Source organism: Parus major, chromosome 17 (genome assembly GCF_001522545.3).
Source record: "Parus major isolate Abel chromosome 17, Parus_major1.1, whole genome shotgun sequence".
Classification (NCBI taxonomy): Eukaryota; Metazoa; Chordata; class Aves; order Passeriformes; family Paridae; genus Parus; species Parus major.
The window spans coordinates 7,954,324-7,978,582 of NC_031785.1; the positions used below are offsets into that span (position 1 = coordinate 7,954,324).

At 46.0% G+C, this 24,259-nt stretch overlaps 1 protein-coding gene across 1 annotated transcript in view; it reads right to left on the minus strand.

The window, feature by feature from the left end:
• PAPPA (pappalysin 1) overlaps nucleotides 1–4,083 on the minus strand; it is a 176,950-nt gene extending 172,867 nt beyond the window's left edge. Inside the window, exon 1 of the mRNA XM_015645237.2 lies at nucleotides 3,506–4,083. Within this exon, the coding sequence (XP_015500723.1) occupies nucleotides 3,506–3,902 (397 nt within the window). The 5' untranslated portion in view covers nucleotides 3,903–4,083. The remainder of the gene's footprint in view (nucleotides 1–3,505) is intronic.
• Between the last annotated feature and the right edge of the window lie 20,176 nt (nucleotides 4,084–24,259).

Consider the following 24,259-nt stretch of genomic DNA (forward strand, 5'->3'; position numbering starts at 1 on the left):
ACTCTTCAGAGCAGGCACGCCTTTTTACTCCGGCGATCATTCATCCCGCTCCTCTCAGCTCCCAGACAGTAAAGAGTCAACATCTCTCTCCTGTGAAAACACGAGCCACCCCACACAGCAGAAAACACCCGACAGGGACCCGGGAGGATCCTGTTTCTTAGGATGGGGTTTTTCACAGTGGAACCGAAATCTCTTTGATTCCAAGGTCAGCAGCGCTTTGAAGCCCCTCATTTCGCACGGTGTTTGTGCATTACCTAACCCAGCACAGCCTCACCTTAACCCTTTCCTGCAGCAGCATCCCCAGGCTGCGCGGGATGCTCCAGGGGAAGGCTCCTGCCCGGTTCCAGGCGCACATGTGCGTGTTTACAAGCGGGATGCGCTGTGCTAGCTGCGCACATCCCAGCAGGGTTTGTCCGAGAACTCTGCGGCCCGGGGAAGGAGGGAGGGAGCAGGGATGGAAGGAGGGATGGAAGGAGGGAGTGCTCCGGGAGCAGCACCGCTCCGAGGAGCGCAGCCCAGCCCCGACAGGGCTCCTGAGCTTTTGCGTAACGCGGATCAATGGGTCAGACTCGCAGTTTCCCAACAGCTTTCCCTCTGACAAATGCCAGAGCAGATATCAGTGGAGTCAAACAGGGCGGCAATAACATCGCTGCCAAGCAGCGTGAAAATTGGCAGAGCCTGGCACCAGGACTGCCTCTCATCAGAGACAGGGCATGGCCCGGCACAATGACGAACCCACTTAACAGCGCTGTAAAATTAGCCATTTATGAAAACAAATTGAATACTGCAGCAGAGGGTGACGTAAGGAGAGTTGGCTCCAGACAGAAACTCCTGTAGCCTGGATTAGCAGAAGAACTCCGTTATGTCAGGGCTCAGGCGCAGAAGCTGATAACAACTTGGGTCCTACATGAGATTTTTAACAGACACAACAGGTTTCCCCTCTAGGCACACACGGGGCTCCTCCTGTACCACTCGCAGTAATTTCTCATATGCCAGCAGGGAGGGGTGCAAGGGGAGCAGTGGTCACGGGCAGAAAGTGGGGGGCAGAAAGTAGGTGAAGACACAAGTGCAACTCTGAAAAAGAGGTGTATTCCAGTCAATCCCACCTCTTCCCTCAGATCTGTACAGCCACACAGCTTCCCGCTTTGCAACTGGGACAAAAAGTTGGGGAGAAAGTCACATCTGGCACTGCCAGCAAATGTGCCCCAGTCCCTTCCCCTCCAAACAGCCAGATGGGCTCCTGAATTCAGTGGGGTCCTACAGATGCAAATTCAACAGCAGAACTGAGCTCCTCAGTCTGTCACATCCCAAAACAGTGAAAATGTGAAAGCCAAGAGTTTTGGCAGCCAGAACCCTTGATTTCCTCATTGAGGGAAGTGTAATCTCTCCCTAAGCTTGCTGCAGGTCTGGGAGGCTGTGGTGTGCAGAGGATACTCCAAGTGAGTTCCTCTTGGAGCTCTTCCAGGTGTTTACACACAGAGCCAAACCTGGCTCCTCTTCAAGAGTGAGTGCGAGGGGGGCAGGGGGAGCTTAAAAATAAAATAAAAATCACAAAGTCCTCCCGAGCTGAGCTGAAGCTCTACGGTGTAAAACTGGGGCATTTCTCTTCATTTTTCACAGTGGAATGTTATTTCCATGCATAAAATGGGTCAAGTGTTTTATACAGGCAACAACCCAACCTCCCCCATCCAATTAAAGTATTTTACTACAAATGATCTTTGTGTGTGTTTGCCTAGGTTCCCTGTTGTGAGAATTAGAGATACTTGCACCAAAGACACACACGGGGTCCTAGGTGTTGGATTAAACACCTTCAAAAATACACTGACCCTGTTTTGGTACTGACGAGATCTGTGCAAAGCCCAATCCTGCCTTCCCTAACTTGAAAGGGAAGCACTTTGAGCCCTGGGGTTTAAGTTAGGGTTGGGAACCAGAAGAGCCAGGGGGAATAAAGCGAGGAATAATGTGTTTCACCTATGAAATCACTGCTCTGAAAGCACACGGGACCAGCCCATGCCCGGCACCTCCTGCCCACCCCGGCAGCCCCGCACGAACCGCGGCTCCCTCCTCAGGAGCGAGCGGAGCAGCTGCGATTTGGGGAAAGTTAAGGGAAAGCACGGCTGAGTTCATCCCAGTTTTTGTTTTCTTCAGGACAAAGCAACTTTCTTGCGAGACAGCAGCCGGTGAGGGAGGGGGAGAGGAGCGCGGATGTGGCAGGAGGGAGGTGGCCGGGGACAGCGAGCGGGGCTCGGGGCAAACACCGGCACAGGCAGCGCTGCCTCCTGCGAGGAAGTGACTCCGCTTAAAGGGAAAGGGGAAATCCTCCCTGTCTCTTTAAGGCATCCTAGGACATGGAAACTTTGTGCTTTCAGGGAATCTCCTTGCCAAAAGAACTGTAAAACATGTCTTCCCCCCGCCCCCCAATACCCGTTTCTCTTTCTGACTTGTTTCCTTTTTTTATTATTTTTTTTTAAAAAAAGGCATTTCCATTTTCTATGACTTCCTTCAGAGCAAAAGATGGATGTGGCGACATTTATAAGGGTTTGTAACCCTCCGAAAAGTATCCGATTTCACGACAACTTCGCTGCACTTTATCACTAAAGCGAGGAAAGGGCGGGAGGTGGCGGGAGGGAGGGAGGGGGAGAGGGAGAGAACGCGGGGAGAGGGACCCAAATTCAGGATGGGCTCATAAAATTTAAATAAGAAAAGTGCAATACTCCTTGTTATTGTCCAGCTCAGACAGCTTAGACTGGTAGCTGCTTTGAGTACTAAATGATTTTATAGGGCTGTTTGACCTTAGAATCATTGATGTTACACTTGCCATTTCTAAGGGGAGACAAAAATACTCCACACATCCTCTAGCTGCAGCGCGAGTCCCAGCCGTAGCTGAGTGTCGAGGGGTTGGGAACTTTATAAACTCATTTGATTCATTTGAGGTTTCACAATAGCCAAAAAGCTCCTTTATAGCTTTTTGGAAACCACATGCTAACACTGCATCTGAAGAGCGAACAGTGGAGTACACTAAAAAGCCAATAAAACCGAGGAAATCGTAGGGGGACCTTAGATATGCGTTTCTTTGCAGCCACACACCAGTCACATACATTTCTTTCCATACATACAAACAAGCCACTTTCAAATGCTCTACTTACAGTTTTCCAACCTGAAAATTAGACAAAACCCCACCGTAAGAGCTGCCTCTTCTACCCGCACCTCAGAAAGACAGAAACTACCCCGGGGCACTGCCATTTCCCCTATGCAAAAGTTTACATAACTTTTCCTGCGAGCCTATACTTCCAGGCGGTCGGCAGAGCTCCGGGATCTCCCGGAATATGCGGCGGGGTGAAGGCGAGCCCGGCGGTGCTGGCAGAGGCGCTGGCGTGCCCGGTGTGTGTGCGGGGCACTCCCGCGGGGCTGGGTGTGCACAGCCCGCTCCCGGACACACGCACGCCTCCAGCCGCCTCCCGGCACCGAGCGGGGATGCTGCAGCCACAGGCACGGCCGGACCTACCTGCAATGACAGCCGGAGATCTCTGTCCGCCTTCGGCTTTCAGCCACACTTGCAAAGTGAAGGCATCTCGGGGCAGCTCTACGTCTGCCTTGAGCCGCAGCTGATCACCTTGGCCACTGAAATAGAGCGCCCTGCTCGGGGTAAGGGACTCCTCTTCGTCCTTTACCTCCCGCTGTTGCCTCCTGCGGGGGACATGCCCAGGCTCCAGCCCAGCAGTGGAGCGCCTTCCTCGGGCTAACCTGGTGGCACAGGTGCCCGGGGCAGTGTGGAGGAGCTGGCGGCTGTGCCTGGTGTCCCTTCGTGCCCTGCGGGAGCGCTCGTCCATCCCACATTCGGGTCCACTGGCTAGGGCTGTACAGAGAAGCGCAAGAGGCAGCAGCAAACTCCAGAGCTGCATTTCCAATCTTCCCCCCCCTTCTCCCCTGCAAATCCTCCCGATCTGCCAGCTTTGGGCTCCTCCTTGCCTTGACTTTCTTCTCTTGTTCACCCTTCTTGGTATTTGCTCTTTTTATAACCCTTCTCAGTTGCTTTTTCTTTTCTTTTTTTCTTTTTCTTTCTTTCTTTTTCCTGCTTATAGATTTTTTTTTTCTCCTTAAAACAAATAAAAATCAAATAAATCAAAACTCCTTCTTGGTTGAAATGTATTTCTCTGTTCTTCCTTCTCTATCTGTCTTCTTCTCCTCTATTCCTCCACAGCTGGAACTCCTCTCTCTCTTCTTTTCTCTGCTGAATTTTCTTCCCTTTATTTTTTTCTTCTTAAAAAAAACACACACACACTCTCACACACACACAAAACAAAAAACCAAAACAACCCCCCAGCTTTCTCCAAGACTCAGACCCACTGATTTCCCTCCCCCCAAAAGATGCTCTAATCTATTTATTTTTTTGGCCTCCTTTATAACATAAGCCACAACCCCCTCCTTTCCCCCAACCTCCCCCCCTCCCTTCTTCTCCACAAAATGAAAGAAAAGAGAAAAAGCCCCTCAGAAGATGAGTAAACAAGAATATGCTAATCTACTCTAGGGTGCTCCACCTTCCCAATTGAATGATTCCCATTAAAACTGCAGGGATCATGACTAATCAATCAGCTTGAAGGAGCAGATAGCTCCAGAGGTTCAAACACTTCTGCTGTTTTCCTTTTTCCCCCTTCTTTTCCTCTCTTCCTCTTTCCCCCTATCACTTCCCCCCCTCTTATTTATTTTTTAAAGAAGACAATCAAGATGAATGGATCAATGTGACAGAAATGCTGCACCCCCCTTTTTGCAATCTCCCCAGCTTTCTTTCTCAGTCCAGTCCAAAACACACATTCCTATTTTTTTTTCTTGGCAAAAGAGAAAGCTATTTCTCCTCTCAGACTCCCCGTTGCACTTTGCTGGTAAACCTTATGCTCCTCTGCAGCACATAAAGAGTCTTGAAACTTGAGTCTCTGATATTTTTTTTTTAATTGCTTTCTTTCTCTCTTTTCCACCCTCTCTCTCTCTCTCTCTCTCTTTCTAATTCCTTCTTTTCCTCTTATTATTTTCTCAAAGTTATGCAATCAGCCAGGCTCCCCCTTTTGTGGTCCCCCTCAGTGCAGTTGTGTGCAGCTAATCCAAATGTTGCATCAAAGGTCCCCATCGAATCATCAGGAGCTAAAAGGAGAGAAGCTTTTTGAAGAGCATTTGCCTTCCAGAAGCTGTAGCAACAGAGTAGGATTTGGCTTTTGAGTGCTCCAAAGACTCCTGGGTTATTTTTTGGAAATAATAATTTTAAAAAAAAATAAAAATAAAAAATCAATTATTAATTTTATTGGTGGAGTCAGTCAAAAAATCCTCTCTCAATATTTCTAATTTTTCAGCCTAAGGAATTCAGCTCCCCTGGTTTCCTTGGCTTGGCTGTAGCCACAGGTAAGCTCCTGGCTGCTTGCTGGTTTGTAGAGCTCTGTTTCTGAGCTGGGACGTTTCTTTTTTTTCTCCTTTTTTTTTTTTTTTTATATTTTTTTTTCACTCTTGAAAGATCTCAAAAGCTCCCCCTGATGGCAACAAAAAGGATTTTTTTAAGTCCTTAATCAGTGGAAATGACTTGACAGTGGCGCTTACAGAGTGTCTGGGCCACTGCTCCCCGCTGAAGAAATCCAGTAAAACCAAATTAAATCACACCAAACCCAGCCACAAACCACCCACATCATCCTCTTCTTCATCCTCTAAACCGATGATTGGCACATCTTATTTCCCCATAAGTTTTCAACACGAATCACACACCAGAGTTTTCCTGGGACTGACATCTTTCTGCTTCTGCAGACTCCTGTTAGCATCATTTTGTTCTGACAACTTCCACTTAAAATACACATTGTAACACTGGTGAAAATAATTTTTTTCCAATGAGAAAGGACTTCTGCATGCTCACAAGTCTCCCAAAAGATGTCATTTTTAAGTTTCTTATTAATTTGAACATTCCACCGTACACAATTGGCATTTTCAGTGGTGCTGGGTTTATCCACAGAAGCCAACAAGAACCACAGCCTTAGAGCCCCTCTCTGTTCTCCAGCCCATCCCTCCACCACAGCTCTGCTCACAAGAAAGACAAAATACTGGTAGCATCTACAGAGCTTTTAATACAAGACCTCCAAGCCATTAAAAACCACTCAACAACCGAGAGGAAACATTTAACTGGGAAATAAACGGCACAAACTCCTATAAACGTCCTGAGGAACTCCCAGGGATGTGAAAAAGACACTTCTGTCTCTGTGTCTGCTCGGCAGAAACAATTTAAGATCAGAGCAAAGTGCTGCATTGCTCTAACTTAGCTCATAGAGGACACTGCAAATCAACCAAAAAAACCCCAAAAGTTTTACAGTGAACCTGTTCAACTTCAGCAAGAGCTAAACCAGGAGGAATCCTGCTGCCAGGACACTGCTCTCTCCACATGACAACCCCTCTGAGATCCCTGGGAACTTTGCACATGTCAAGGCTGGAAGAGCAGGCTCTTAAAAAAATCTTGGTTCCAGTTTTTTCCAGGAGAAAAAGCTAATTCTGTGAAATCGTGGTGTTGCTTAGGGACATCGTGATTTGGCTGAAATCATCAAGGAAAATTACTGAAACACTTCAATTTGATAGCACTGCATCATTTAATTTGGGACATACTTGACCTTCTATCTCTTACAAAAGGGTTTCACTGTGACCAAATCACACTTCAATGCACCAGCCTACAGCTCCAGTAACAAATTCTGGGATATTCTTGCTGCAGAGGAAAATCCCAGAGTTCTGCTTTCGGTACTTATGGAAGACAGAAGAAAGTATGGAAAGATGAGATTTACCTCTAGCCCACAAATTACATCTTCAACCAGTTTTATTCCAAAGACATAGTGAAAGCATAGAGAAAATGTAATATATAAGCTCTAGATGTGATAGAAAATGAAGTGGAAGAAATTTGATTTTAGGAATAGTGAGTTAATCTTGGATTCCTTAAGTCTGTGGGTCAGATCTAACTTCCCTGACCAGATGAAATTCTCCCCTGCACAGATGGACATTTATTCTCTGCTTAAGCCAGTACTTAAATGATGTACAGACCTGGCAGAGAGGTTCCTGCCCAAGGAGAATAATCCTACTGCTGCACTTGAGTGGAATATTCTCCTCAGGAAAGGGAGAAGGAGATTGTCTTGCATCTAGAGGTATTTTCACAAGAAAAAGCAAAAGTATAAAAAAATCTAACCCTAGTTACACATATAGGGAGAAGAATTAAAATAGATATTTATGACACTATGCCAAAAAATAGCATTGAGCTAAATGCTGTATGCAGTCATTATAAGGAGAAATACTCAGCAGGAATCTTAGCTGAAGCTGCCAATAACTCCCAGGTTCAGGACTGGAGCTGAGTGAATAAATCATAACAAATAATGGTTTTGTCAAATTTCGACTTTTTTCCCTCCTATTTGCAAGCAGACTGCAAAACCTCTCAAATATGTTTGAAATTACATGCCCATTTCTTCCTCGTCGTTAGTATTTCTCTGAGGCCAATTAGCACACAATTTGCTGTAATGTACACATTTTCACATTTGTTCTGTGTTAATTGGGCAAGGAAGTCACACAGCATTATTTTTGGCTCCCTGGGGGTCAGGTTTAATCACTCATGATACAGTAAAATTACTAATTTTACATACGATGGGAGTTTCCATGCTTGAAACTCTCCTTGCGAAAAGCGGCGCTGGCTCTTCAAATTACTCACACCAAGGTCAATTAAAAACAATATTTCTTGAAAGTTGAGCTGAAAAGTCTGCCAGATACAGCCAAATTGAGGCCCTACTATTCTGGGTAAGTATTTGTGCATATTTGTCCTCTCCGTGCACAACTCCATCAATCACAGCAGAGGTTTCACGGTCTTTACCCCTCACTGATATCCCAATCAAGTCTCTCCCAACTTGGCTTGGGATGAGGATGGCTGGAACACAATCCAACAGCTACTCTGCTCAGAATCAGACAGGGCCCAGACAGCAGATTTGAACACAACGTATTGGATTCAGGGCATACTTTATGCAATCAGCAATGGTATGATTGGAATCACACTGCCTCCACGGAACAGCACGGAATGAAACCCAAAGAGCAGAGAGCAGCTTCAAAGGAAAGGGGATTTGGGCACCCTGGCTTGTGAATCCCATGAAGTCCAGAACCTTCTAGGAGAAATAGAGCCACTTGCTTGGTGACATAATGGTTGCAGTGGGTGGAATGTGGCCACAGCTCCTCGTGAGCCTGAGGAAACACCAATGAATGAAATGCTAATAACTGAAAAACAAACAACAGCAAAACCATGTGAAGCATGTCTTGGAAAAGACTTAACAGAAGACATAATGTGGACTCAGTGTAAATCCACCAGATTTTCCAATGTTTTCTCTATCTGTCATTTTCCCCTCTTGTTTTAAACAGAGTGATTAAAAGTCTGTGTTCTGCCTCCACGGTCACACTCCATACTGATAACAATCCTGATTTTGAGGGTTTGTAACTATTGCCTGCACACTCATCATTCCACACAATTCCACTCACTTGAAATCACACCACCAGCTCTGTGTTGCCTTTATTAGTGGATAAGAGATTCTTCTGCTGCTGGTCCCTCAGCTGCCCCTTATGTAAAATACTCTGTTAATTTACATCAATAAAACAGCCTCATGTCAATTTGAAACACACCCTTTAATCCAGAAAAGTTTACTGAATAATTAAGAAGTGCAATAAATGACAATCAAGACTAAATGCATAACTGATGGCTTTATGAAGGTTTCAGTAATTTTATAAGGTAATTTGCAGTCAGTGGCTATAAATTCCTATTTAAACCTGGCATACCACTCTTTTTTGCCCTGCAGAGAGCTGTATTTCCTAACAATACTGATGCCTGTTTGCCTGGAATTTGGTTACTTTATCCTTCAAATTTCCCTCATGAAATATTGTATTTCCAGAAAAACTTTCATAGTCTTTGTGTTTTTTTCACCACATTCTTGAAATACATTCTGGGGGTTGGGGTAAAAATCTCTCTCCTACGTTGTGGTGAGAGTGATAAGCCACGGTAGATGATGTAAGCAAAGGAGCACAATCTTCAGTTAAACCACGTAAATCCTGATTAAATTACTGCACCCATTTTGATTTGCACTGAGTGCTCTAATTCTGGGTGCTCAGGATGGGCTGTCCAGGTGAAATCCTGGCACTGAAAGCCTGCCCTGACTGAAATCCTTGCTCAGGAACCAAGAGAGAACGACCATGTCCTCACCTGCACGGTGTCACTCCAAGGCCGTGTCCCTGTGACCCGAAACACGCCCAGGTTTATGGGAGCAGCCCCAGTGGGGTCTCACAGGGTGACTTTTGGACCAGACCCTTCACATCCCACTTCTCCAGGGCCACATCTTGATGTGGGAGAGCACCAGGCAGGTTCAAAACCAGCAGACTGTTGGGGGCAGCAAAATCACAGCCTAAAGCAAAAGGTGCTGAGAAGAGGAAGGACCTCGTGGGTCTCAGCAAGTGCCCACAGCACCCTGCCCAGCCAGCCCCACACCCCCAGCCCAGGGCATCCCTCAGTGCCCTTGGCAGGGACAAGCTCTCAGAACCCTCCCCAGGCCTTCCTGCCACTGCTCCTCTGTCAAAAGCACAGCTTGGAGCCACCTGCTCCTCTCACACAAGTTTAAAATCCCAAAAAGAACAGAAAACCTCTTTGCCTCCCTTTCCCCACTCGCTTAAGAAGCCTAAAATAATGCCTCTTTTAAAAGTCTGCTCACCCAGAGGTTTAACATTCACAGATGAAATCATGATGGTGAGAGCCAAAACTGCAGAACACTGTGTTTATCTCTTCTGCACTGTTTGCCCCTCGAGGAATTCTAGAGACAACATGAAAAAACAGGGAAAACCTGTGGAGTGCATGAGGAGATCCCTGGGTTTTCCATAATGCAAGAGGTGCTAGGTGGTTCCCAAACCATCTCACCTGAAAGCCATACATCCTCCAGTATTTCTGGGGCTGGAGAACAGGACCTGGATGGGAAGGAATAGGGAACAAGACAAGCAGTCAACTGCCCAGGAAAGAAAACACTCCTGCTGATTTCCATCTCCTGGTGAGTTGCAAACACTGGTGGCTGGTTTATGGCTGGCAGGAGAGGGACAGAGCCATTTTTTAAATTTATTTTATACATCCCTGAGCACTGCCACTGTGTTTGGGCTCCCTTGAGAGAGCTGAGAACATGACAGGAGCCACAAGCCCACCCTGACATCTGCTGGGGCTACCTCAAATCCACCTTTGGAATGCACAGGAGTAGCCAGGCTCCCACAGCAGCCAAGACCAAATTGTGAGGATCTGTCAGAGAAAAGACTATTGCACTGAACCAAAGACGTACCTGACAGCACCAGACAGTCAAGTATCTCTGCAAAAACGTGAAAAAAACATGGTTTTGCTTTTTACCCAGGGGTCCCCTGGCTTTGTAAGCACAGAGTGCATTAGGAGATGTTCCACCCTCGTATCCACACACAACCCACACCACTGCTGTTAACAGTCTCTGTTAATTAGTCACCTCCCCACAGCGAGTCTCAGCCCAGAGGTCAAGGACTGGCTGAGCTCTGGAGCCTAAACTCTTCTCCTGGACCTCCTAATGTCCTCCCCACAAGATAAACAGCACGGCAGCAGGGAGAGGAGGGGGCAGCTGGGGAAGGCACAGGGGGCCTCTGCTGCCTGGGTACCTGTTCAGAAGATACATGGGAGGCCATCACTCTTCCAGGGCTTTGCTCTGACATCTTCCTCCAACCATACATCACTTTAAAAACACTGATGAGAGCGAGGCCAGCAGCAGCTCTCCTGGAGGAGGAACCCAGGAGAAGCAATGGGGTGACTTTCCAGCCCCCCCACACCAGGGTGGCATCACTGGGGAAGGGGTAGGTCCAGGAGATGAGGATGGAGAAGAGGGTTCTGCTTGTGTTCTTCTCTCAGAAGAGTCACACAAGCTGCCCTGAAAGCCAGAAGGGAAGTTTGGTGCTGGAATGTACACACACACAGGGAGAGACTAGGAGCAGGACCCAAAGAGATGGAAATGTAAGTCTCAGGAACAATCTAGAAAATTCAAATTACATCAGGCCATGCATGATTTGGTATTCATAGGCAGCATCTTCGAGGAAGTTTAACATACCCAAATGTTTCTCCTAAACCAGATTTCTGCTCCAAAGCCAGTACTAACAGGATTAACAAAAGAGACCTGCCATGTCTTGCTATTGGAGATGATAATCAAGCAAATGATAAACAAATTGATCAGGAGAAAGACACCGTGTGTCAGTCTGCAGCAAGGAAGCCAAAAAACAGAATTCAGAGGAAAAGCTGCTCAGCATTTGAGAGCTATTCTCAGTGAAACGGGATTTCCCCTCTCTGCTTTCATTTGAATGGCATTTGAAAAACACAGCTGCAGAGTCCCATGCACACCAGGGACGGAGCCAAGAGGGGAACCCTCCCAGCCCTCAGCAGCTGATCTGAAGGGAGCAGTTTGTCCTGAATTCACAGCACCCAGAGCACAAGTCAAGTCCTTCCCTCAAACCCTCCCAGGCGGGTCCCCAGCAGCACTTGGCACCCTGAGATCCCCCATAAACCAGCAAAGAGCAGCTTCTGCCCCAAGCTGGCACAGGAGGCTCCCTGGGACCAAACAGAACTCCTGGCATGGGAACCGACCTCTGCCAGCTGTGGGTCATCCTGCAGGCCCAGAGCTCAGAGCAAGGCAGGATCTGGCACTGCAGAGCCAGGTACCTGCCTGCCTGCAAGGTAGAGCCAGTCTCTGCAGTCACATGCTTAGCTCCAGAATTCAAAAAATCTCATCACTTTCTGTGTCATCCCCTTGCACCTGAAGCAGCCCCTCCCCAGTCCTCCCTTCCTGATCCCAGCCAAGCTTCCCCAGCCTCATTCCAGCCTTGCACCCCAGCTGCTTCATCTTCCTGTGCCCCCCGATGCTCTGCCCCCAGAACACACAGATATTAATTGATTTGTCAAAAGAGAGTTCAGGCAAGGATGTATTAAATCTGAGCATTCCACTCATACCTCCTGGGCTTCCCAGTGCAACTGAGATTCCTCAAACATGGTAAAAAAACAAAACAAGACAAAACAAAACGGAGGAGGGAAGAACAGAAAGAGTGGAAATAGAAACCAGACAGATGAAAAGCAGAAGGAAAAAGAAAACAGACAACAAAACACAAATAAATTGGAGGACAGCCCTCACTAAAAGCTGCAGGTTGGGGTTTTTTTGGCTAAAAGTTTGGCATGGGTGGCCTCCTGTGATATGTCAGGGGATGAAATAAATACAATATAGCAAGTTTTATAGGAAACAATTGCCATATGTGAGGGTGGTGGCAGCCTGTGCTTTCCCCGCCACCCCCTATTGCTTTCGTCTGCACTAAAGCTGAGTTTAAACAAGTCAAGTCCATCTCCATCTGTCTAAATGTATAAATACATTTTCAGCCAAGACCCACCACTGGCTGCAGTTGTATGGCAACTCTCAGTCGAGATGTCTAAGCAGGGTTTTGACTTTATCCCCAGCTCATTGTTAATGCATTTAACAGCATTTTCAAAAATTCCCTTTGCTCTCGGAGGTGATACCCGGCTCCAGTGAGACGTCGCAGATCCCTCTGATGCAGCACAGCTCACCAGTGAGTGTCAGCCCCTGTTTGCCCACAAGCATAGAAAACCAGAAAACATCATATGGACAGCTATAAAAGCTGCAGAGAACTGGATCTGAGAGAGCTGCAACCTTGTTTGTGTTGGAGGAGATCTCCTGTATCCTTCTTTTAAAGCTGATGGTTATTGCACGAGCACATCTGTGTGCAGAACTGGACACGCTGCATGGGCTGTGCTGCTGAAAAGGCAGCTCAGCTCCGCTGCTCAGGCAGGTAATTAAACCCATCAGTGAGTGAATGACCTGGTTAAGAATCTCAAGAAAATAGAAAATTCCTCAGGAGGCAAAAAACTGGAATTGAAATATCAAAATTTATCCTGGAGCAAAAAATAGCCTCCTTTCATTCCTTTGCCACCAATGCTTTAAAAAAGGATGAGGAAAATGAAAAGTGCACCAAATAATACATGAAAACATTCTCCCCAACTAAATAGACATAGAAGCACAAAGCCCTGTATATATTCAGTGCTATTTTTAGAAAACATTTAAACCTACAGACTTCAAAATTAATTCTCCAGAGTACATTTCTATAGTGCAATACAAATCTCATTAAATTCCATAGTTCATAATATTTGTACAAGAAGGTACCCTTTGTTATTAAATGCTGTAGGACCTGCCCAGAAAGGTTAGTGACTCTTTCTAGGATACCAAAACTTTTCAGATCAGTTCATCTCTAAAAAAGAGCAGGGGCTGATTTTAATTTGATCAGCCTTGAGTTGTTGTCAGAATAGTTTACTGAGCGGTTCCTATGAAAAACAGTGAGGCTTTTTTATTGACAAATGAAATCAATTTTGTTAGGAGTGTTCACAATATTTCAGCCCTTAAAATGTCATGTGCTCCAAGCTTTGTGGCAAGGAGTGCATTGCCAGCTTTTAATAGGAAAAGCTGCCTGTGGAATTTACAGCAATGACTTCATGGGGAATGCAGGGGAACTTTCTCACTGAAGGTGAGTGGAGTGATGGGTCCTGCTGCACAGGTTGGGACAAATCAACCAAAATCAAGGTATGCTGGTTCCTACTTTTCCAGTTATGTTGGTGGAAATGAAGAATTTAAATGGCAGGTGGCATTTACATATTCCATGCTAATGTTCTACCAGCTCCTGGTGGGGGCTGGTCTTTGCTAACCATGCTTGACAAGGGGGTGAGCTGATCTGATCCTTTTTGCCTGCCTTGTGTGACCCCATTTAGGGGCTTTCACTCCTCAAAACAACACCTAGAATCCACCTCAGTGTGGGAAGGATCTGGAGCTTCTGGAGGGATCCAGAGGAGGCACCAGGGGGATGGAGCAGCTCTGGGATTGTTCAGTCTGGAGAAGAGAAGCTTCAGGGTGACCAAACTGTGGCCTTCCAGTGCCTGAAGGAGTCAAAAAATCAACAGAGACAGACTTTTGACAAAGGTCTGGAGTGACAGGACAAGGGGGAATGGCTTCACACTGACAGAGAATAGGGTTAGATCAGATACTAGGAAGAAATTATTTATTTAGAGAGTAGTGAAGCCCTGGCACAGGGTGCCCAGAGAAGCTGTGGCTGCCCCTGGATCCCTGGAAGTGTCCAAAGCCAGGTGGGACAGGGCAAGGAGAAATTTGGGATAGTGAGAGGTGTTCCTGCACATGGCACTGGGGTTGGGAGTAGATAATATTTAAGGTCTCTTCCAACCCAAACCATTCTGCAATTCAGAGGGACCAGGGCAGAGATGCAGCAGACAAAAACCTGTGCTGACATTTATGACACAATTTCAAGCCTCCATCCTATGTGTAGCATCTTCTGCTGAGACAAAATTCACCAAGGCTGCCATCAGAGAAATACAATTGAAAACTGAGAAAGATCAGCAAGCTCAAGAACCAGTTCTTTAAACCACATCCTATATTGGGGTTTTGTTTCCTCACTCCACCAGCTTACTTTTACTAAGGCTGATTGTAACAACAGCACGAAATTAAGAGAGGGAGAGGGGAAAAAGGGGGGGAAAAAGGGAGAAAAAGCACTCTGTCTGTTTAGATTGGGTCACATTGTGAATTTAGGTTTCATTTTTCTCCTAATTTTTTGCAAAGATTGGCCTTAAGAAGAAACACATTTCTGGAATTGGGAACCTACAGCATGGTACAGCTTTCAAGCCACCATGCCAAAGTGTCTCTTTAATTATTTTTTAGATGAATTTTCCTTGTTCTGAGCTAATGGGTAACAGACCATGTCACAAAAATATTCCACATCCCTATTTCTTCAGCAGAGGAGAGCTTTTTCTAAGAGTCTTCAAGGGGTCTAAAAAATATAGGCAGAGACTCCTTGGAACTAATGCCTACAGGCTGGAGGCACCTACCTCAGGTTCACTGGAGCCCCATTCAGCCCAGGACTTCTCATTTCAGCTGCAGTTTAAGATTAAACTCAGGATGCTCACGAGGCAACACCCCTGTCTGTGTTCCTGTTCCCAGAGGGAAACCCTGAGAACTCCCAGAACCTACAGGTACAGCTGCACCAGCCCTTTGAAAAGTACAAAATAAACCTGCTCGAGCTATTAAGATATTTTTGATGTTGAAGATCACTGAGTGCATGAAAGTTAACAGATAGCCCTGAGTCGTCTCCAGCCAGAACAGCCATAAGAAACCCTGGAGCAAGGCATTTTTGGCTTTAAGAGGCGCCAAGGTCCACGGCAGGAGGGACTGTGGGAAGCTGGCTGAGAAAACTGGCGCTGGGAAGCTCTCAGGATCAGCCCCAGCCTTGAGGAAGCTCTGTCAGAGCAGTGTTTTGGTTTGGGGCACCCCAGACAAGAGGGATTCCCAAACTGGTGTGGGATGGTGATGCTGGGACAGGGAGGCCCAAAGCTCCAGCCTGCCCCGCTCTGAGGGACAGGGTGGCATCCTCCTCCTGCAGGAAATACAACTTTTCTCTAACAGAAGCCCTTCCCAAAAGGGCTGCAGAAGGCAGCCTGCTTTTTGTTCTCAGTAATCACTTTACCAATATTTCAAAGGCATTATGTAACTGAAACAGTGTAAAGTTATTGCTACCGACATTGTCAATAAATCATTAACATTTCTTAACAGGAACAGCACGACTGTTCATGTCATGGCTGTCTCATTCACTTTCAAATCAAAGCTTTCAAATTAAATATTCATTTAATATTAAAATATTAATGCAGTCCCACTGTTTCTGTAATATTAATTTCTTATGGCATTTCCAGGCAAATGCATATATTATAAACTTCATCTCCCACAGGAGGTCCCTCAGCCTTCCCTTTCCTTCTTTCAGCATTATCCTGATCCCAGGCCAGGAAGGGACTTGGAGAGAAGGAGGGGCTGCCTGATGAAGGGGAAGCAAGGTGGATAATTTAACTTAAAGTATCCCATTCCTCCCCTCCCACACAACCTCCCCACCCTTAGATCAGGATATCGAAGGCTGCCATTATATCTCCCGCCTCCAGAATGAGTCATTCATACATTCAGCAATTCCTGTTGGAAAAACAGTGAATGCCTCTGTCACCAGAGCCCATTACAGAAATTAAACTTTGCAAATCATCAGGGAGGGGCAAGATTTGAGGCATTTCAAGGCACCCTCCTGCTCTCTCCAAGCTCGGTAGGAGCAGAATTGATTTGACAATAAGCTTTTACAGCCTTAATGCCTGTGGTAGCAGGAGGCACACACCCAGGTGGGAAGCAGGTCAGGGGAATACAGCACTGCTCCCTCCCTTGGATAGTTTCTTCCCTTTTTTTTTTTGGTGTTGTTTTTGTTTGTGGTTTTGGGTTTTTTTTGGGGGGGGGAGGTTGTTTTATGTTTTCTTTTGTTGTCTGCATGGCTTTTGCTTTACCTGTCACCTGTCCATATCCCAACCCATGAGTTCCTCATGGGACACCTCACTGCCTCAGGCCCCCACAGATGGAAACAAAAGTAAGTTGAGGGTAACTTGGGGGAAATGACTTCATTCCCTGCAGCTGGAATTGGGGGATGAACCCCAATGTGCAAATGGACCAAACTTATAAAAGTGTGAAACCCTTGACTTGTGGCCCATTTTGGGTGCAGCCCCTGGGGGCTTTGACTGCCTGAAATGCACCTGCAGGCCCCTCAATAAACAGAACTGCTCTTTATTCCCTTAACTCTGCCTGGCCTCTGTTTTTAGGAAGCCCCAAAAGGCATCACTCTCACTTTTCCTCTCCCCATTCTCCCCCCATCCCCACACGGGGCTGGGAGGGAGCGGCTCTGTGGGGCTGAGCTGCTGGCTGGGGTTAAACCACAACAGTTTACTATAATTACTTCTGCTGCCTGGAGCTTCCTTATCCCTCCTCCTGAGACCATTAAACCTTTGCTGCTCCTCTTCAGAGCAAGGAAGAAAAGCTCTTCAGCCTTTAGTCTCCTTGGTATTTTCTCTCCCTTTCCTTCCCCACCCATGAAACATCCTGAGGTTTGTTTGGGGATTTGGGATGGTTGGTTGAGGGGGTTGTGTTCCTCTTTTAAACTGAGTATATAAAATCAGCATAAAATTCATTCACTTGCATTCTTCAGGGGAAGAATTTCTTGTCTCATTTGGCCAATGGCTCCAGACCTCCCTATCTCTACATCGTTTCAGGGCCTGTGGGGTCTCCAGGACAGGGGCAGCATTATCAAGGCTCAGCAGCTTCTAACAGGAGAGGACACAGGCTGCAACTGAAATACTCTGGTGCTGGATTTCAGGTTAGTTGTTGGTTGCTGACTTTAAAATGATGGGAGATTCACAGAATCCTAAAATGGTTTGGCTTGGAAGGGACCATAAAGACCATCTCATTCCAACCAGTCTGCCACAGGCAGGGATACTTCTCACTATCCCAGGCTGCTCCAAGCCACATCCAACCTGGCCTGGGATACTTTCAGGGATGCAGGGGCAGCCACAGCTGCTCTGGGCACCCTGTGCCAGGGCCTGCCCACCCCCACAGGGAAGAAAAAATTTCTTATCCAATAAAAAGAGCAGGAGGTGCCAAGATGGAGGTACCACATCTCTGTGTCCTTCTAATCCTGCCACATTCCAAGACTTTGTGTCGGGATGTTCCTGGCCTGAGTGCTGCTCAGTCCTCAGTGGGATTACAAGAGCCACTTTCTCGTTTATTCTGGATACAAGAACATTTGTTTGCTCAAAAGTGTTCCTGCCTTTCTTTGAGGTTTGTCATCACCAGGAACATTACAGAAGCCATTTCATCACTTAGGATTAAACCCACAAAGGACTATTTTTGAGAGTACTAACTTCTGGTATTCTTATCTCTGAGAGAGGAGTCTGGAAGCTTGGTCTTCCTGAAGGTTCTTCTGCTTACCAATCTTTCTGTCCATGTAAATCCCATACAGAGATCATCTTTGGAAACTGCATTCCTGGTACAGAAACTAGTGGCATGACCAATAGACTTAATACTGAAATTGTGTACTCTTAAATTCCCATGAATCCCATGCCAGAGTACAGCCATCACCTCAGAAGAAGAGGAGAAACCCACCAGCTCTGTCAGGAAAATCCCTCACAGCCCTGCCCCTCTCCCTCCTCTCCAGCAGCCCCCTTCCACTAAGCCCATCCTTCTCCACTCCTGCCAAAAATTGTTCTTCCACATCTAACCCCAAATATAACACTCACCTCTCCTCTGCTTTCCCATTCTCTAATTGCATCCTTCAACTCTTGTATTGTCCAACTCCTCCACATTCATTTTCTTTCTTCCATTGCTCTCACTTTCCATTCTACCCCCCTCATCCTTCCCACTTGTAAATGGGATCTGTCCTTCTTTAGATACCACTTTGCCCTTTCTCCCTCCAAATCAGCATCCAGCCCCTGGGAGCACTCCCTGCCTATTTTACCTTCTCCCTGTAAAATTTTTCCTAACTGTTTTTTTCCTTCCTTCTTTCTTTTTTTTTTTCTTTTTTTTTTTTTTTTAAGGGATGCTCCATAAAAATAAACTATCTTCTTTTTTGAAAGTCCCTGTGACCATTAAACCACCACACTCAGCAGTGAGTTTTTACAGCTCCTCATAAAGCCTCCTGCAGTCCCATTATAGTTGACTGAGGGAATAAAACACGGGTCAAAAATAATCCCAACTGTCTCCCATTATGGATTTCCTCCTGTGCTTCTTTACTGGTTTAAAAAATAAATAAATCAACACATAAGGAGCACTCTGTCCCCAAATTTCAGAGCAGTGCCCAAAGGGGACAGCAGAAAGGAGAACAGAGCCTCCAGGGCAACTCCTGAATCCATCATGATGATAAAACACCCCCAAGCACTCCCCCTGTCCTGCACCACAGAGGTGTCCAGTTAAATCTTTGCCACCTTGGAGTGGCACCTATCCAGTTTTTGGCCAGAGATCATGGAGGGGAAGGGACTGAAGAAACTGAAAAAGAGATCAGGAGCAGAGTCAGGGACAGAGGACGATGCTGGAGCAGGCTTGGCTCCAGGAGCAGAGGACCAAAGGCACCGCTCCATGGACGTGTTCTGGGATGGGTGAGCAGCAGGAAGAGACAGGAACACAAAGGGTGAGTCAGAACCACACCTCACCCACACCTCTGTCCCCAGCCTCTGCCACTGCTGTGCACTGGGCTCTGGCCTTAGCAGAGTTTTCTGGGCTGTGGCCAGAGAAGGGATTGCTGTGAAGGGTATTAGGTGGAACAGGATGTTTTCCCAGAAAGGGCGAAAGGCAGAAGTTATGTCATTGCTTTGACTTCCTTTCTTCCACACCTCCACCAGGGATGAAAATGGATCCCAAGGTGGGAAAAAGCTTTGAAGATGTAGTCAGCAACTGACTCTCCTTCCTTTTGAATGAGTTATTTAGAAGTACTAATAATTGCATTAGGGATTTTCCAGCTCTCCAGCTCTCTCCCCTTCCCTAATGCTGACGTTCCAAATAGACTGTTAGAGAATTATACCATTACTAGATTAAAAGGATGTCACAGGCAGCTTCGATGACAAATTCAAGTGATGATATTAACTGAAAAAAATCCTCTTTAAAATAATGATGTTGGCTTTATAACATTCTCTGCAGTTGTGGCAGAGAGCAGGAAGGTGATAGATCCATATCAAAAGGTGGGTAATGTCAGCCCAAAGCTTCTCTTAGAGTCACAGAATCATTAAGGTTGGAAAAGTCCCCCAAAATCAAGTCCAACCTTTGACCAAACATCCCCTTTCCCACTAAACCATATCCCAAAGTGCCACATCCACTCATTTTCTGAACACTTCCAGTGGTGACTCCACCACTTTCCTGGGCAGCCTTTTCCAATGTTTAACCAGTCTTTCAGTGAAGAAAATTTTCCTAATATCCAATCTGAACCTCCCTGGTGCAACTTGAGGCCATTTCCCCTTGTCCTATCACAAGTTACCTCCGAGAAAATTGATTAATCATAAGAAAAAGTGTAATCTTCAATCAATTTGTCTCTTCTCAGCAACTGCTCTGCAAAGGTAAAACACAGTCCCTTTCTGCAAAGTGTATTTTAATGATAGTTATGATGGGCAGACATCATTTGGGCAGGAACATTTTTTCCCAACACTTGGGAGTGAGGGATTGCTCCCTAATTTTGTTCTCTAGTTTACTTATCCTTATATGAGATTAAGGACATTTTCCTTAGGTCAGAATTATGTTTGAAGGACCAGCCCCAAAATTCAGATGTTTTGCTGCCTCTGCTATAGGCTCTCCACAATTCTTTAAAATGCAAAGGAGGTCAGGAAACTTTTTCCTAGGATTTATGCCTTGCCCCTGGTTAACTCTGCCATCATCCAAACTGACATTTTGACATTCCTGGTGCAAATTCCTGTCCCCAAAACAAAGATTTGGGGGAAAAGATAAATTTCCTTTCTCCAAACTTGCACCACCTATCCTTAGCTGGCAGCCTGCAAGAAAGACAAGTTTAGACCTTCCTCCTGTGCTCTGTGTCAGCTCAGGGTGGGTTAAAGGATGATGATGATGATCCACACAAAGCTGCCATGGCAGAGCTCTAAGAGTTATTGCAGCAAGGAGCAGCTACTACCTAAGAGAAAGCAGTGAACCGTGAGCTATCAACAAACATCAGCAGAGATTTTTACAGTAGTGGTTAAGAAGATTGCATCTTCTGGCCAGGTAATGCCAAATGTATATTTACATCAGAGCCTGGCACTTCCCACAGTGCACAACGTTACAGTCCCCAAGACTCTCCATTTTTCCTTCTTGCAGTTTTTTGCCGCATCATGGTTTAAAATCCCAGCCATCTGTTGCAATTACAACACTGAATTACACCACCACAGATGGGAGAAAATTCAGAAGGCTGCAGAGTCAAGATTTCAGTGATTAGGAAATCTCTGAATTATACTCAACCAAAATTTATTCCCCACGCTACAGCGACATCAGCACCACGACAATGACGTGCTCTGTTATCGCATCGTCCTGGGCTCTGCCCCACTCCCTGCACAGACCCCTGAGCCAGGAGTGGACTGCAGAGCAAATGAAGCTGCTTTTGGCACATGAACATGGACAGGAGGCTCTTCCACTGCCATGCACTGATAATTCAGGAGCAGGGGCTCCAAAACCAGGCAACAATGCACAGTTGGAGGATTAGCTGCAGATTTAGGATGAGAGAAACGCACATCACAAGAGTGAGGCCCCCACATCCTATTAACACACATCAAGTATTTTTGTGTGGATGTTTGAGAGTTTCACATTCAAACAGCTGTGAGTTTGTTTGGGCTTTTCTTTTTTTTTCTTTTTTTTTTTTTTTTTTATGGGTAATACAAAATAATTTCCTCCCAATTTGTTCCTGGAAAGAGAAGATGACTTTGGCTCAAATGTTTAAAAAGATGAACCAGAAGGAAAAATTTCATCCTGCATGAGTAACTGAAAAAAAGTTATAGTTTTATATTGACAGCACTAGAAAATAATAACCTTGGACATTGTCCTGCACTTGGCCCATGCTCAGAAGCAGCTACACCTGAAGTCATTTGTTTTAATGTAGGTTTGGGGTTTTGCTTTGGTTTTGTTGGGAGTTTTAAGCTCTAAATGGAATTCTGGACCATTCACAATTCTTCTTGAAGCTATATAATGTTAAACCAATAGCTCTGGCCAAAGGAGATGAAAATTAAGAGAAAACAAAAGCTTTTGAAAGAGTCCAAATATTTCAGTTCCAACTTTTCACAGCAATGGGAATCACTTTTTCACTCCATATGAAGTTTGGAGACTAATTTTACCTCCATTTATGTTTATAGCACTGAGCACCAAAACATTCAATGCTTTATTTGGAGCTGCACAAAAATTGTTGTCTAACCGGATGCCCTCCATATCTTGAGGGAGAGGCACTTCACAAGGGGCCAAGGATAAGAGGCCATTGCATCAAATATCAGCAGAACTCTTCTGCAGGCTGAAATCTTTTCAATATCTGCAGGAGCCTCTTTCCTCTTTGCATACATCTCAGGGAGAGAGAAATATTTCCAAGACTCTGGTTATCTGAGGCTCTGCTTTCCCTCTTTGGGTGTGGTTTGGAAGATGCTTTCCAGAGGCATTCTCCTCAATCCTGCAGGCACTGCTGTCTGCATTAACACCTCCATATTTGGCTGAATTGCTGGTACAAGGTACTTTCTGGAAGTCAGTTTTCCACTCCAGACTTCCAGAGCAGAAGGTGTCTCTGCCCATGGCAGGGGCTGGAATGAGATGATCTTAAAGGTCCCTTCCAACACAAACCATTCCATCTTTTTCAGCACTGACTGTTCTCTGCAAAGGCATTTTGGTTCATCTCTGGGAAGCTTCCAGGAGACTGGATGGGAAAAGATGTTCATTAAAAACATGTCAATGTGGTGTTTGGCCTGTCCCGGGAGCAGCCCAGAAATCTTTTCTTTCAGGGGTAACTTCTTGTCTTCCAAAAGCTACATCAGAAGTTATTGCATTTCTTTTCTCTCTGGGAGGGTAGAAATTTCCCAAATTCATTGAATATCTCCATCATCCTGATTCTAATTTGAGCTATTTATTAACAAAGGCATCTGTCACCTTGCAGGAGAGAGCTCAGCTCCTTCCCTTTGCCACGCAGGAAAGGAAGCACTGCTCAGATTGTGCCTCACTATCAATGCACTCAGCCTCTTTTTCAGGACAAACTATAAATTTTTCCAGCAAGTACACTTATAAGTTTGTTTGCCAAGTGGAGTGGTGTTGACTCCCTCCTTGATTATGGTGATATAAAAGTGGTTTTGTTTCAAATGAAAAAAACAAATGGAATAGATTCCCTGGCCTTCCAACCCTCACAGGCACCTTTGGTAGGAGTTTTATCACTCAGCAAGGGTGAGGGGGGGGAAATAACATTTTTGGATGCCCCTTGTTATGCTATGGACAGCTGATCATGCTACAAGGTAATCCACAATGAATTATTTCTGACAATGTTTTACAAAAGTGACACAAAGGTATGCAAGTCAGAGTAGTGCTTTAGGCCAAATCCCTAGAAAACATAAATTGATTTCTACTGGAGAAAATGTCCCTTTGTCTGCAGCTCACAGAGTTATTCACGCCAAATCATTTCATGGAGAAGTTTGGGCTTTTTTCATATTGCTGCACAAGTTACTTTGGGATAGTTTTCCTGGTTCCTGCATAAGAGGAACTTCATGATCAGAGCCAGTCTCCACCCCATATCCAGCTGTGCCCAGCACAAGGACCAGAAGGTTCATCCACATGACAGAACAGGTGAGACCAAAGGTAAACCAAAGCCCTCTGCTTTTTATCCCAAAGGAAAAACGAGCCAAGTACCTGCAGCACTGTGTGGTTTTTGGGGTGGCAGCCCCCAGGGAATGCATTCCATGTTTTCCCACCAATTTTCCTTCAGCTCTCATGCATCCATTCCTACCTGTCACTGCCTGCTAGACCCATACCCAAAAATTCTGTGTGTGTGTTCCCATGGAATGCCATGAGCCCTCACTTCTGAGAGCTTAGATGGAACAACCATATTTCACTGGCAGAGTTAAAAGAAAGCATTACCTACTTCTCTCATCTGAGACTGTAAGGAACATTCAGAGTGGGATTTCTTATCTCCCAAACATTCCAAGGCCTGGCCTGAAGGACACGGGCTCCGTCTCCTTGAAATAGCACACGGCGTATTACATCAGGCTCGCGCCTGTCCCAGGCTGAACTACAGAGTAACTGGAGAATGGAAAAATGCTGCCAGCATCCAAGTTGCCTGTTGCCACCTCCCACTGTAAGCTCCTTATCTGGGAAATGCCTCGTGAATCGCATGGCAGAGTTTCAAACACCGAGCCACTGCCCCTTCTCGTGCCCATCCTGCCCAAAACTGCCTCCACTGCATCAGAGGTGACCTCAGGCAGGACAGTCCTGACCCACAACCCCTCAGGAGGAGGGTCAGGGTGAGAGGACAGCTCTGTGGAGGAGGATTGCCCTTTCTGGGCTTTCGTAGCTTTACGTATCACACCAGGATTCTGATAAGGAGGGAGGGGGAATGGCTATTTTGCCATCAGATGGAATAAAATTAGCTTAGGTGAGTAAGGGTGTCTGGCTGGCAGGCAGCCTATTTCAAATACAGCCCAGTGAGCTCAGCTCCACGGCCAAGAAAACAGTGGGATTTGTATTTTAAAGTGCCTCGTTAGATCAAGTGCTCGTAGCCAAAGCCGAGAGAAGTCGGAGGGGGAGGAATGGGGTGGTGGCAGCTGGGAGTCTGGCAGCTGTGTGAT